The sequence below is a fragment of the Rattus norvegicus genome, chromosome 16 (assembly GCF_036323735.1).
Source record: "Rattus norvegicus strain BN/NHsdMcwi chromosome 16, GRCr8, whole genome shotgun sequence".
In the NCBI taxonomy this organism is placed as follows: Eukaryota; Metazoa; Chordata; class Mammalia; order Rodentia; family Muridae; genus Rattus; species Rattus norvegicus.
Genome location: NC_086034.1, coordinates 43,564,560 through 43,578,198, shown reverse-complemented (window position 1 = coordinate 43,578,198; position 13,639 = coordinate 43,564,560). Strand labels below are relative to the sequence as shown.

The window sequence follows — 13,639 nt, the reverse complement described above, 5'->3', positions numbered from 1 at the left end:
ATTTAATTCAATGAAGATTTCATTCAGATTCGTGTATAAATAACTTTAGAATCTGAATCTGCTTTTCATATTACACTATAAATTGAAGTGAAATACATACAGTGATGTGTTTCCAATGACAATTTAGTTTATGAATTGACATGCACCAGATTGTTGAGACAGCACAGAAAAAGGTCTAAAGATTTTTAGTAATTGATTACTTTTGGAACAGTTTCGCTTTATTTACTGTATTTTAAAGAATATATAGGTATATATTTCTCTTTTGCTGTTGTTAATTTAAAAATAGAAATTAGATAATGCACTTATATGGCTCAGATTATATTTCTGCTTTTATTTCTATTATACTTCTACAGTGGTAAAAGACAGCAGTAGTTTAGATGTGAGTAATTCATTAAATGTGAGTAATGCAGCAAATTAGAGGAATACCTGTTTCAACCTGACAGTTTCCCACTGGCATCAAGAAAGCAGGAACCTTAGGAGTATAAGGACTCTAGCCGCAGTCATCTGCCTTCTTCTCTAGCCTCGTAAACTGTTGTTTTACCCATTACATTCAATGGTTTCCATTTTAAAGGTTTTAAACATATCTTTGATCATTATACAATTTTAGAAGTATTCAGACATTTCAGAAATGCTCTTTAGAAACCACATCTTGTTGGCTGCTTGGTGAAGTTTGTTAAGGTTCCTTCTAATCTCTGCATACACCAGGCATACATATAGTATACACAAATATATGCAGGAAAAACAATTAAACACATAAATATATTTTTTAAAATTAAAAACTTAATATATTACATTCAGTAATAACTTAAAATTTATTTACAAGCAAATAATTAAAATATTTATTTTTATTTAAAGTATCTGTATATATCATTTATATTATAATATTTAATAAGAGAAGAATGCCATTTACCCCAATATTATGGTGGATGCTCAGCTGTCTCATGGAATTCAAGTACATAACATTGCATTTGATTTCTGACCTTGTACATTTAGAAGTAGATTTAAAAAAATAATTTAGACAAATTTATATTATGCATATGAGTGTGTTCAATGTATGTGTGACTTGTGCCTGCAGGGGATAGCAGAGGGGATATGATCCCTGTAACTGGAGTTATGGAGGATTATGAGCGCCCCCCATGATGTAAGTGCTGGAAATGAAACCGGGTTCCTCTACAAGAGCAAATGATCGTAAAAGCTGAGCCGCCTTTCCAGACCCAGTAATTTGATCATCACACAGTGGTTGCAGATACATGCCCCAGCCCCTTTACCAGTCTGTGGAGACTTGTACTATATTCTGTGCCCTACAACTAAGTTTTTCAATTGCACTTTTCATAGGAAAATGCCACGTCCTATTATTAGACTGTCGATGGCTCTCAGTCTCTGTGATGACACAGAATCATCAAGGCATAATTCTCCTGATTTTGGAAGTCTGGTTTCTGTCATGGGAGACACGTGCTCATATGGACCTTGGGAACCTCCTCTTCACACAGAGCCCTGTAAGGACAATGTCTGTAGTAACCATGCTTACCTTTCAGCTAGAATCTTACCATTTCATATTTGTCCTTCTTAATCTTGGTTGTCAACTCCAATGCTAAAATGCAGGAATAGTACAAACAACAGGCTGACATAATGTGAGATTAGGCAGAAGGGTTGGGGACGTAGAGTTCTTCAGAGTTTCTGGATTGGTGATTCCTGGTCTCCCTCCCCTATTCTTGGCATTTCATTTAAGTGCACACTAAGAAAATCTCTCACTTTTATGTTTAGGCATACCCTTTCGTGTCTGTTTGGTGTTATCTTCTTCAGTGGCATTTTCAAATGTCTTAAATTGAGCAGCCCACAGGACAGACTTGATTGAAAGGATGTGGTTACCATGGCACTCCAAAGACAATTTCCAGAGAGAAGTGTATCTTCTCTACAAACAGAAGCAAAAACTCAAAATAGATAGTGACATATTTTCTTTCCAGAGAATGAGAACAAAATGTACAGTAGATGTTAGTTAAAAGCAACCTCAAAAATTTGCCTTTAAATTTATTACTTTAAATCCAATCATTTAAGCATGATGCTGTCCAGTACATGAATGGTGTGGCTATTCCTATAGTCCATTGTGTTAAAGATGTCTGTATTCTTGAATTCATGTCTGTATTCTTGAATTCTAATATAAATGACTGCATGAGATTCTTCTTCTGATACCCATGGACCGTCACCACACTCCTCCTAGTATTCTTCCCACATTCATACTATTTTCAGATCTAAACACCATATGGGAGTCAAACTACATAGAGAAATCACAGTATGAATTCTAGAAGGCTTGAGCTTGTTGAAAATTTGTCTAATCTTCTCAAGTTGTGGGTAAAAGGGAAAAAAGAAAGAAAAGGAAAAAGAAAACGGTTATCTGAGTTACCCAGTTAAATGGCTGACTAAAAATAAAGCCATCGCTTGCATCTACATGTAGCTACTTTATCTGACTTGTATTCAGATTCTGTATCCCATCTGTCATCATTAATAAGAGTTCTATCAAAGTCTAGGCTAAAATCGAGAGTCATTTATTGCTGTCAAAGACAGTTGACCCTTTAAACAGCTGCCCTTGAAAAAAAATCACATAAAAAATTTTGGCATTTGAGGCTCTTTTTTCTTTTTGAGACAGGGTTTTGTTGTGTTTTCCTGGCTGCTGATCTGAAACTTCCTGGAATTCAAAGATGCACCTGCCTCTGCCTCCTGAGTGGTGGGATTAAAGTGTGTGCTCAGTGAGACATCTGTTTTTAGCAGTACCTAGAAGATCTTGGGATGATTTGTGATGTTTTTATTTCTCAGATTGTTTTGTCTAGAAAAATTGGGCTACAAATATTTTTAAGTCAAATTCACCATGTTTTCAACTGGTATATGCAACAATGTCTTCAAGGGATATGTTATATGACATATTTGACAAATAAATCATTATATGATTTATTTATAATATCTTGATAAAATTGGGAAACCATTATCCAACTTATTTTAAAAGTTCTGTTGTTCATGATCACTGCATAGATGATTAATCACATTTGAACATCATAAATGTATGATGTTTATATCATTTAGCTGTAACTGGGTTCTCAGTATTGCTGGTGATTCTTTGTTACCCCCAGTTGACTCAGGTAGCTACATTATGATCACTTAGATCACTTTTTATTCATTACTCCACAAGTCACGTGTCTATCACACTAGAACGCATGTGGATAGATGGAGAATATTTTGAAATGAATACAAATACTTAAAGCTAAATTAAGCAAACAAATTTGCAAGCTTCCCTTGTTGTTGTTTCTTTGCTTGATTATTTTGCATTATTTATTTGATACAATGTCTCTTATACCCTAGACTGGTCTCAAACTCCCTGTGTACTTAAGGATGACCTAGAACTGTTGGTCTTATTTTTGCTATCTCCCAAGTGCTGGGAGACCAGTTATGTGCCATTATGGCCAGCTTATAGGCTTTTCAGAAGCTCATAGGATGGAGAAAGAGCCTCAGAAGGACAAAATTAAGATAGCAGTAGAAACAAAACAGTGGGAATTCGACTGTGGTTATTTGAAAGGGCCAGCAAGAACACAGGATGCTGGAGAGAGTGTTCACAACTTTTCTTCATTATTGTGACAAGTTTCTTTTTTTAATTGGATTTTTTATTTACATTTTAAATGTTATCCCCTTTCCTGATTTCCCATCCATGACCCCTCTATTCCATCTCTCCTCCTCCTGCTTCTATGAGGGTGATCCCCCACGCACCCATCCACCCCTTCCCACCTCCCTGTCCTGACATTCCTGTACACTGGGGCATCAAGCCTTGGCAGGTCCAAGGGCTTCTCCTCCCATTGATACTCAACACGGCCATCCTCTGCTACATACGCAGCTGGAGCCATGGGTCTGTCTATGTGTACTCTTTGGATGATGGTTTAGATCCTGGGAGGTCTGAATGATTGGTATTATTGTTGTTATGGGGTTGCAAACTCCTTCAGCTCCTTTAGTCCTTTCTCTAACTTCTCCATTGGGAATCCCATTCTCAGTTCAATGCAAGCATCTGCCTCTGTATTTGTCTGGTAGAGCCTCTCAGGAGACAGCTTTATTAGGCTCCTGTCGCCCTGTACTTCTTGGCATCAGCAGTATTGTCTGGGTTCGGTGGCTGTGTATGGGCTGGATCTTCAGGTGGGTCAGTTTTTGGATGGTCTTTTCTTCAGTCTTTGCTCCAAATTTTGTCTCCATATTTCCTTCTGTGAATATTTTTGTTCCCCTTTTAAGAAGGACTGAAACACTCACACTTTGGTCATCTTTGTTGAGCTTCATGTAGTATGTGGATTGTATCTTGGGTAATCTGAGCTTTAGGGCTAATATCCACTTATCAGTGAGTGCATACCGTTTGTGTGTGTGTGTGTGTGTGTGTGTGTGTGTGTGTATTTGGGTTATCTCACTCAGGATGATATTTTCTAGTTCCAGCCTCTTGCCTATGAATTTCATGAATTCCTGCTTTTAATAGCTGAATAGTACTCCATTATGTAGATGTACCACATTTTCTGTATTCATTCCTCTGTTGAAGGACATCTAGATACTTTCCAGCTTCTGGCTATTATAAATAAGGCTGCTAAGAACATAGTGGATCATGTGTCTTTGATGTATGTTGGAGCATCATTTGGGTGTATGCCCAGGAGTGGTATAGCTGGATCCTCAGGTAGTATTATATTCAATTTTCTGAGTAAACCCCAGACTGATTTGCAGAGTGGTTGCACCAGCTTGTAATCCAAGGAAGAATGGAGGAGTGTTCCTCTTTCTCCACATCCTCGTCAGCATCTATTGTCACGTGAGTTTTGATCTAAGCAATTCTGACTGGTGTGAGGTCAAATGTCAGGGTTGTTTTGATTTACATTTCACTGATAACTAAGGATGTTGAACATTTCTTTAATTACCTCTCAGCTGTTCGATATTCCTCAGTTGAGAACTCTTTGTTTATCTCTGTATCACATTTTTAAATAGGGTTATTTGATTCCCTGGAGTTTACCTTCTTGAATTCTTTGTATATATTGGATAATAGCCCTCTACCGAATGTAGGATTGGTAAAGATCTTTTCCCAATCTGTTGGTTACTGTTTTGTCCTAATAACAGTGTCCTTTGCCTTACAGAAGCTTTGCAATTTTATGAAGTTCCATTTCTCAATTCTTGATCTTAGATCATAAGATATTGTTCTTTTCAGGAAATTTTCCTCAGTGCCCATGTGTTCTAGGGTCTTCCCCACTTTTTCTCCTATTTTTTTTGAGTGTATTTGGTTTTCTGAACATCCTGGGAATAAATCTTTTATCTAAGCTGTCGACAGATATATGATTCTTGACTGGAATGATGGCAGGTGCTTTTCTTTTTGTTTTTTAACTTAATGCTTGGGCATAGCCTTTGTATTACAGCACACTTATATATTGGAACCTGAGTGATTTTCTGAAAAGAAATCAAAATATATTAAAACATAAGGAAGGAACTGGCAGTAAAAAAAAATCCCTGTCGACAATCTTATAATATATCTTAGTTAAGATTTTACTGCTGTGAACAGACATTATGACCGAGACACCTCTTCTAAGAAAAACATTTAATTGGGGCTGGCTTACAGGTTCAGAAGTTCAGATCATTATCACCAAGGTGGGAACATGGCAGCCAGGCAGGGATGGTGCATGCAGAGCTGAGAATTCAACATCTTCATCTGGAGGCTGCTGGTGGAAACCTGACTTCCAGGAAACTAGGGTGAGGGTCTTAAGCCCATGCCCTCCGTAACACACCTACTCTAACAAGACCATACCTACTGTAACAGGGCCATACCTTCTAATAGTGCCACTCCCTGGCTGAGTATATACAAACCATCACATAATATTTACTAATATGGTCTAAATGCAAAATGCACCTCGTAGTTTAACAAGTTTGAGGACTTAATCTCAACTGGTAGGTTAATCTCCCTACAGCATGTGGAAACTTGAGAGAGGAAGTGACTATACAGTTTGACCTTAAGATATTACACAGCTCCACTTCATGTTCACACTCAGCTTCTTGAGTGCAGATGTGACTAGCCAGTCTCTCTGCCACTATGCTTTTCCTGCCTGCTGCCATGTTTTCCCTTCTGGCATCACTTTGGAGCTATAATCCAAAATAAAGAAATGTTTCCATTAATTGTTTTTCTCTGGATACTTATCATAGCAACATCTTTTAAAAAGTAACTAAGCCACTTGTTTTCTAATACTTCTCAGTGCCTGTACCCAGATTAATTAAAAAATTATTGCCAATTGAAGTAAATTTGACAAAGTTTTTCTTTTTACTCATTTCATAAAAATGTTCACAAAAAGATCCTTGTTTTTCCATTCCATCTTTCATTTTAGAATCAATTATATCATATGGGTGCCTTTTCACATTTAACTTCATCATTATGAATTTTCCTACTGGTTTTAAGGGTTTTAAGACATTTAGTTATAAATCAATAAGTAATAAACCAAGACTTTTCAGTTTGTTTTTTCATGGATTTTAGTTTTAATGATATTTGGTTTCTATTTTTGTAGGCATTTTGTTTTGTTTTATTTTATTTTATTTCTCTACTTGTCTCTCTTTCTCTGTATCTCCCTCTGTGTGTGTGTGTCTGTGTGTGTGTGTGTGTGTGTGTGTCTGTGTGTGTGTGTGTGTGTGTGTGTGTGTGTGTGTGTGTGTGTTTGTGTGTATGCGTTTGTAAAATGAGACTTTAACTAAGAGGAGTATGGATTCTAAACACCATTATTCCCCGAGCTCCTGTTCTAAGCTTGCCACTTTCCTTTTCTCTTTTTTCTTTCTTTTTTCTTTCTTCTTTCTTTCTTTCTTTCTTTCTTTCTTTCTTTCTTTCTTAGTTTGTTTTTGTTCTTCTTCCTGTTCTTCTTGTTCTCTTCTTCCCTTCTCCTCCCCCTCTTTATTTTTAAATAAGATAACCTACTTATTTTAACCTACATTATTCTACATGGTTGATTACCAGTGCTCAGGTATCAGGTATCTGTCTCATTACATCATCCTGGTATATCTCCCCACCACTTTCTTTTGCCTTAAGGTTCCATGAAATCTTCACAACTTTGCTGTGAAAATTTCAACAATTTAGGATGTGCCTACCGCTTTGCCATTTAACCATCTTCTTTTTTTTTTACTTTCACACCACATTTCATGAACTGCTTTTTTCAAATTACTAGAGACCCATTCCTAAGTAACATTTCTCCTTGAAAAATCTTTCTTCCTTTGGCTTTGGGGATTCCATTTTATGATTACAATTCTCCTGATCTCCTGTTTTCTTTTTCTCCTTTGGTCCCCAGACTTACACAGAAAGCAATTTACCAACCAAAGAATCTTCTAATTCTGTCTTCATTATCTATCTTAAAACCAACCTGTCTACACATCTATTATTTCATTTACCATTGCCCCAAGTATGTATTATATCCAACCAAAATTTGAAAATGTTTTACTATTTTGATTTTTCCTTCCCACAAGATGATAAATAAAATCAGGAGGTATATATTCGTCCAGTAGGTAATTTCTGTTTAGCACTATATGACAGTTAATTAGCATTTTTCTAAACTCAAGGGATGTAATTTCATCAATTCCAATAGGACTTGTTAGAGAAAGAACTCTGATAATCACATTTGGTTTCACAGAAGTGTAAAATTTAGAATCTTATTTTTACAGGAAAGTTAGACCATCTGTCTACATGTTAATTTATTGCTTCAAATGCATTAACTTTTTTACACCTTTTATTTATCACATAAATTTCGGCATTGTTTACATATTAACCCTTGTGCTCCTAAAATACTATTACAGAACTTTTATTTTAAGAAATATGAGTGATGATTTAACTTAAAAACAAGAGTATTGATAAAATATGGCATATGAAATATTAAAGGTTTTATTTCTCAAGAAAGAGTCAAATAAGGAAATTTATCAGATCATTCCTATAAACGTTTTACTAGTCCTCTTTATCACAATTTTATATAGTTTGAATAGCAATTTACTACAGTGATGCTGTTTTGGTAATGCTTCCTGGAAAAAAGACAGATAAATAATGCCACCCCTGCCCTGCAAAGAGGAAACCAAATGCATTCTCCAAGTCATAGAGAAAGTCCTAGATGCAAAGAAGGATGTGAGTCCAGAGCCAACAGTGCTAACCTAGGTAGATCATAGGTTACATGATTTTATATCGTGGTGCAGAATAGGCCCAGGAATACTGGAGCAGTAAGGTGGGCTTCACATAACTGAACATACATAGCTCTAATTGTAAAAATGAGAGATGATAAAATATGTTACTTGTAGAGAACAGGGTGAAAGAGGCAGAGAGACTGTATTTCATAAACTATAACTGTAAATTCCCAGTGGAAGAAGCCAGCCAGACATCTTCTCTGGAAGGCTATGTCAGAAACAACAACAAAATGTGTTAATTGTGCCTTGGTAATGAAATGCTGCAGCGTGTCTTGGAAGAGTGGAGAAGAAATCTCAATATCAATTTTTTTATCTCTTTATGTAGCCAAAGTTGTAAGCAGATCTGAGTTAAAATGGCCATTCAATCATTTAAAACTATATTCATTTCAAGATAGACAATGCTATGAATTTTACATGAAGATCCCAACACATAATGTATCCATATGAACGAAATAACAAGACAATCTTTGGATGTAACAGAGATCAAAATGAGCTTAAAATGATTGCTTAATAGGTGGGTAGGATACAGAAGACAGTTTCCTTATAGAGCAGGAATGAAGAGAGGAGAGCGAAACATATTTGAACAGGTAAGGAATGCAAAGGTGAGAGATACACAGAAACCAGGGAGGAAAGGCATTTTCCTCTCTAAGACTAAGTTACCATTTTGAAAATAAAGATTCTATAAACCATGATGAGCATAAAGCAAATGAGACAAAGGACAGCGGCTCTAGATAGACAATGTAGTCTTACAATGGATTTGCTCAAGTTTGAGGAGCTAAGTTCAGCAGCTGGATGTGGTCATCAGCTCCTATAATCCCGGATCTATGTAGAGGTGAGTATAGGCAGTGGAAAGGAAGACTACTCATAGATTACTCACTATTAAGTCTACTGAGTCAGTAAACTCTGAAAAAAAAAAGGTCCTATCATTAAAAAACAAAAATAAGGTGGATATCAGTAGAGGAAAAAAATCTACTCTCACATGTACCTTGCACACACACACACACACACACACACACACACACACACAGAGAGAGAGAGAGAGAGAGAGAGAGAGAGAGAGAGAGAGAGAGAGAGAGTCATGCATGCACATGCATGGGCACACATAAAATAATAGACACTCACACGCTCACACAATCATGCATGCACATACATGGGCACACATATAATAAACAGACACACACATGCACACACAAACATGCATCCACACTAATGGGCATGTACACACTAACACACACACGTACAGGCAGGCAGGCAGATGGACAGACAGATTCAGGATTCAAATAAATCATGGCACAAGGATAAATAGTAATAACGAGGCCCCCAAATATAATATTGACATAACTAAGATAAAAATAGAATTTTTATTGAGTATTTTCATTTGAGGCAGACTCTCAATATGCAGCTCAGGTTAACATACTTATGATTGTCTTACCTCAGTTTTCTAAATGCTGGGAATTAAAGCATGCACCATTACATGAAACAACTCTTTTTTTCTTATTCATTTGCCACAAGTTCTATGACAGAACAATTCATTTTATCTTTAAAATACATCATTAAAATAACTATTCTTCTAATCTCTATTGGTTGCAAATCTGGAATTTTGAAAGAACAGCATAGTTGTTCAGGGTCTAAGATATGATGATAGATAGGCCAAATTTTACATGTCAATTGATAGGAAAACCTCAGGCTAGTGCTCTGATGACCATTGATAGAAGGAAGGAGAAAGAATGCACTTAAAGAATAAGTTTTCATATGACACAGGGATGGTGGAAGGAGACAATTAAGAGCACATGTTATAGAAATAAGATGGATGTACATTAGAAGATAATATCTTTAAGGATCATCCACGAGACACAACAATGTAATGCAAAAACTTGAGAGGGTTAAGTTGAAGAATTAAAATTTTACAGATCTCTAATTTTGTTGCCTCACCTGAGTGTTAGCATTAGAATAAGAGCTTGATAGGAAAACATCTAAGAATTTATATAAATAAAATATGATAGTTGAATGCTCAAGGTAATTTTGGAATCCTTCATAGATGGAAGTAAGAAGTCTCCATAACATCCTAATGAGCAGAAAACCTAACAAAAGACAAAAGTCAGTCAATAATTCTTGTTTTCAGCAGGACAGGAAGGAAGAGTGAGGAAAACTGCTGCAGCAACACTTGGTGGACAGATAGGCAAAGAGGAATAAAGATTATGAAAGTAGTCTCTTGAGTGGGGACAACATCAGGAACCATTGCCATGATAAGAAAATTCAAATCTTTTTTTTTTTTGATTCTTTTTTTTTTTTCAGAGCTGGGGACTGAACCCAGGCCCTTGCGCTTCCTAGGCAAGTGCTCTACCACTGAGCTAAATCCCCAACCCCAGAGAATTCAAATCTTAATTAACAAACTGGAAAAGGCTGGGCTGCAATAACAGTGAAAAGTAAAAATTCCAGGTACTTTGGGGCTCCCTGAACTCTTTCCACGTCAGCCTGTTGTCCCACCATATAAAGCTTAAAATTGATCTCTCTCTCTCTCTCTCTCTCTCTCTCTATATATATATATATATATATATATATATATATATATATATACACACACACACATATATATACATATATATATATATATATATATATATATCTTGATCTATTCAATTTACATTCCAGCTGTTTCTACCCCTTTCTAATCCCTCCACCTGAAAGAGCATACCCCTAAACGGGGAGCCGCGTCTCTCGCTCCGATCGCGGGGTGGGGTGCCCCCAGGAATCACGAGTAGCCATTCTTGACGTAACAGCAAGAGGTAGCTTTTATTAACGAGATCCCGGGTCTTAGCGGGATCCCGGGTCGACACGTATCTCACACAGGAGACAGAAGAATCGACCCCGAACCTCCAAACTCGGGGGTTTATATAGGGGAGGTTAGGGGCATTTGCGCAGTTACACATGATTGGTCAATTCAAATGGTGCACAGTTACTTTCGGCGCGAAATTACATCAGCAAGGAGTACGTGCTCTCCAGCAGCTCAGCAGGCAGGTAGGGTGGCTCATCTCACTCAGGGGGGTGAAGGAAGGGGAGGGGGTGGCTACGGATGGTCAATGTCCTTGGGGCTGATAGCTGGTTTGGCAAGTCCTGTCTCTGGCTCTCCCTCAGGCACGTCCGGCCCTGCACATCCGGACTCTGACAATGAGCAACCTTTATGAAACTCTAGTTCTGCACATTCGGGCTCTGACAATGAGTAACCTTTATGAAACTCTACACACCCACAGTTCCTCATCCCATTCCTTCTCCCCCTTGCCTATGAGAGGGTGACCCCCTCACCAGACCTCCCCCTTCCCTGTAACCTCAAGTCTCTTAAGAAAAAAGCTCATCTTCCAGTGAGGCCAGACCAGGCGGTCCTCTGCTATATATGTGTGATGCCTGGTGGTGGCTCAGTCTCAGAGAGCTCACAGGGGTCTGAGTTAGTTAAGACTGCTGGTCGTCTTATGGGGTTGCCATTGGCTCTAGCTTCTTAAAGCCTTCTCTCTTTTTTTTTTTTTTTTTATTAACTTGAGTATTTCTTATATACATTTCGAGTGTTATTCCCTTTCCCGGTATCCGGGCAAACATCCCACTCCCCCCTCCCCTTCCTTATGGGTGTTCCCCTCCCAACCCTTCCCCCATTGCCGCCCTCCCCCCACCAGTCTAGTTCACTGGGGGTTCAGTCTTAGCAGGACCCAGGGCTTCCCCTTCCACTGGTGCTCTTACTAGGATATTCATTGCTACCTATGAGGTCAGAGTCCAGGGTCAGTCCATGTATAGTCTTTAGGTAGTGGCTTAGTCCCTGGAAGCTCTGGTTGCTTGACATTGTTGTACATATGGGGTCTCGAGCCCCTTCAAGCTCTTCCAGTTCTTTCTCTGATTCCTTCAACGGGGGTCCTATTCTCAGTTCAGTGGTTTGTTGCTGGCATTCGATTCTGTATTTGCTGTATTCTGGCTGTGTCTCTCAGGAGCGATCTATATCCGCTCCTGTCGGTCTGCACTTCTTTGCTTCATCCATTTTGTCTAATTGGGTGGCTGTATATGTATGGGCCACATGTGGGGCAGGCTCTGAATGGGTGTTCCTTCAGTCTCTGTTTTTATCTTTGCCTCTCTCTTCCCTGCCAAGGGTATTCTTGTTCCCCTTTTAAAGAAGGAGTGAAGCATTCACATTTTGATCATCCATCTTGAGTTTCATTTGTTCTAGGCATCTAGGGTAATTCAAGCATTTGGGCTAATAGCCACTTATCAATGAGTGCATACCATGTATGTCTTTCTGTGATTGGGTTAGCTCACTCAGGATGATATTTTCCAGTTCCAACCATTTGCCTACGAATTTCATAAAGTCGGTGTTTTTGATAGCTGAGTAATATTCCATTGTGTAGATGTACCACATTTTCTGTATCCATTCCTCTGTTGAAGGGCATCTGGGTTCTTTCCAGCTTCTGGCTATTATAAATAAGGCTGCAATGAACATAGTGGAGCACGTGTCTTTTTTATATGTTGGGGCATCTTTTGCGTATATGCCCAAGAGAGGTATAGCTGGATCCTCAGGCAGTTCAATGTCCAATTTTCTGAGGATCCTCCAGACTGATTTCCAGAATGGTTGTACCAGTATGCAATCCCACCAACAATGGAGGAGTGTTCCTCTTTCTCCACATCCTCGCCAGCATCTGCTGTCCCCTGAGTTTTTGATCTTAGCCATTCTCACTGGTGTGAGGTGAAATCTCAGGGTTGTTTTGATTTGCATTTCCCTTATGACTAAAGATGTTGAGCATTTCTTTAGGTGTTTCTCAGCCATTCGGCATTCCTCAGCTGTGAATTCTGGCCATTTTACCAAAAGCAATCTACAGATTCAATGCAATCCCCATCAAAATACCAATCCAATTCTTCAAAGAGTTAGACAGAACAATTTGCCAATTCATCTGGAATAACAAAAAACCCAGGATAGCTAAAGCCATCCTCAACAATAAAAGGACTTCAGGGGGAATCACTATCCCTGAACTCAAGCAGTATTACAGAGCAATAGTGATAAAAACTGCATGGTATTGGTACAGAGACAGACAGATAGACCAATGGAATAGAATTGAAGACCCAGAAATGAACCCACACACCTATGGTCACTTGATTTTTGACAAAGGAGCCAAAACCATCAAATGGAAAAAAGATAGCATTTTCAGCAAATGGTGCTGGTTCAACTGGAGGTCAACATGTAGAAGAATGCAGATCGATCCATGCTTATCACCCTGTACAAAGCTTAAGTCCAAGTGGATCAAGGACCTCCACATCAAACCAGACACACTCAAACTAATAGAAGAAAAACTAGGGAAGCATCTGGAACACATGGGCACTGGAAAAAATTTCCTAAACAAAACACCAATGGCTTACGCTCTAAGATCAAGACTTGACAAATGGGATCTTATAAAACTGCAAAGCTTCTGTAAGG

General features: G+C 38.2%; 1 protein-coding gene across 3 annotated transcripts in view; it reads left to right on the top strand.

The window, feature by feature from the left end:
• The window catches only part of Gpm6a (glycoprotein m6a), a 332,077-nt gene that overhangs the window by 128,263 nt on the left and 190,175 nt on the right, over positions 1-13,639 (top strand). Inside the window, exon 2 of one of the 3 annotated variants that reach the window (XM_063275414.1) lies at positions 1,336-1,496. The exons of the other annotated variants lie outside the window; for them this stretch is intronic. Coding sequence (XP_063131484.1) covers positions 1,340-1,496 — 157 coding nt within the window. The 5' untranslated portion in view covers positions 1,336-1,339. The remainder of the gene's footprint in view (positions 1-1,335; positions 1,497-13,639) is intronic. 3 annotated transcript variants of the gene reach the window in all.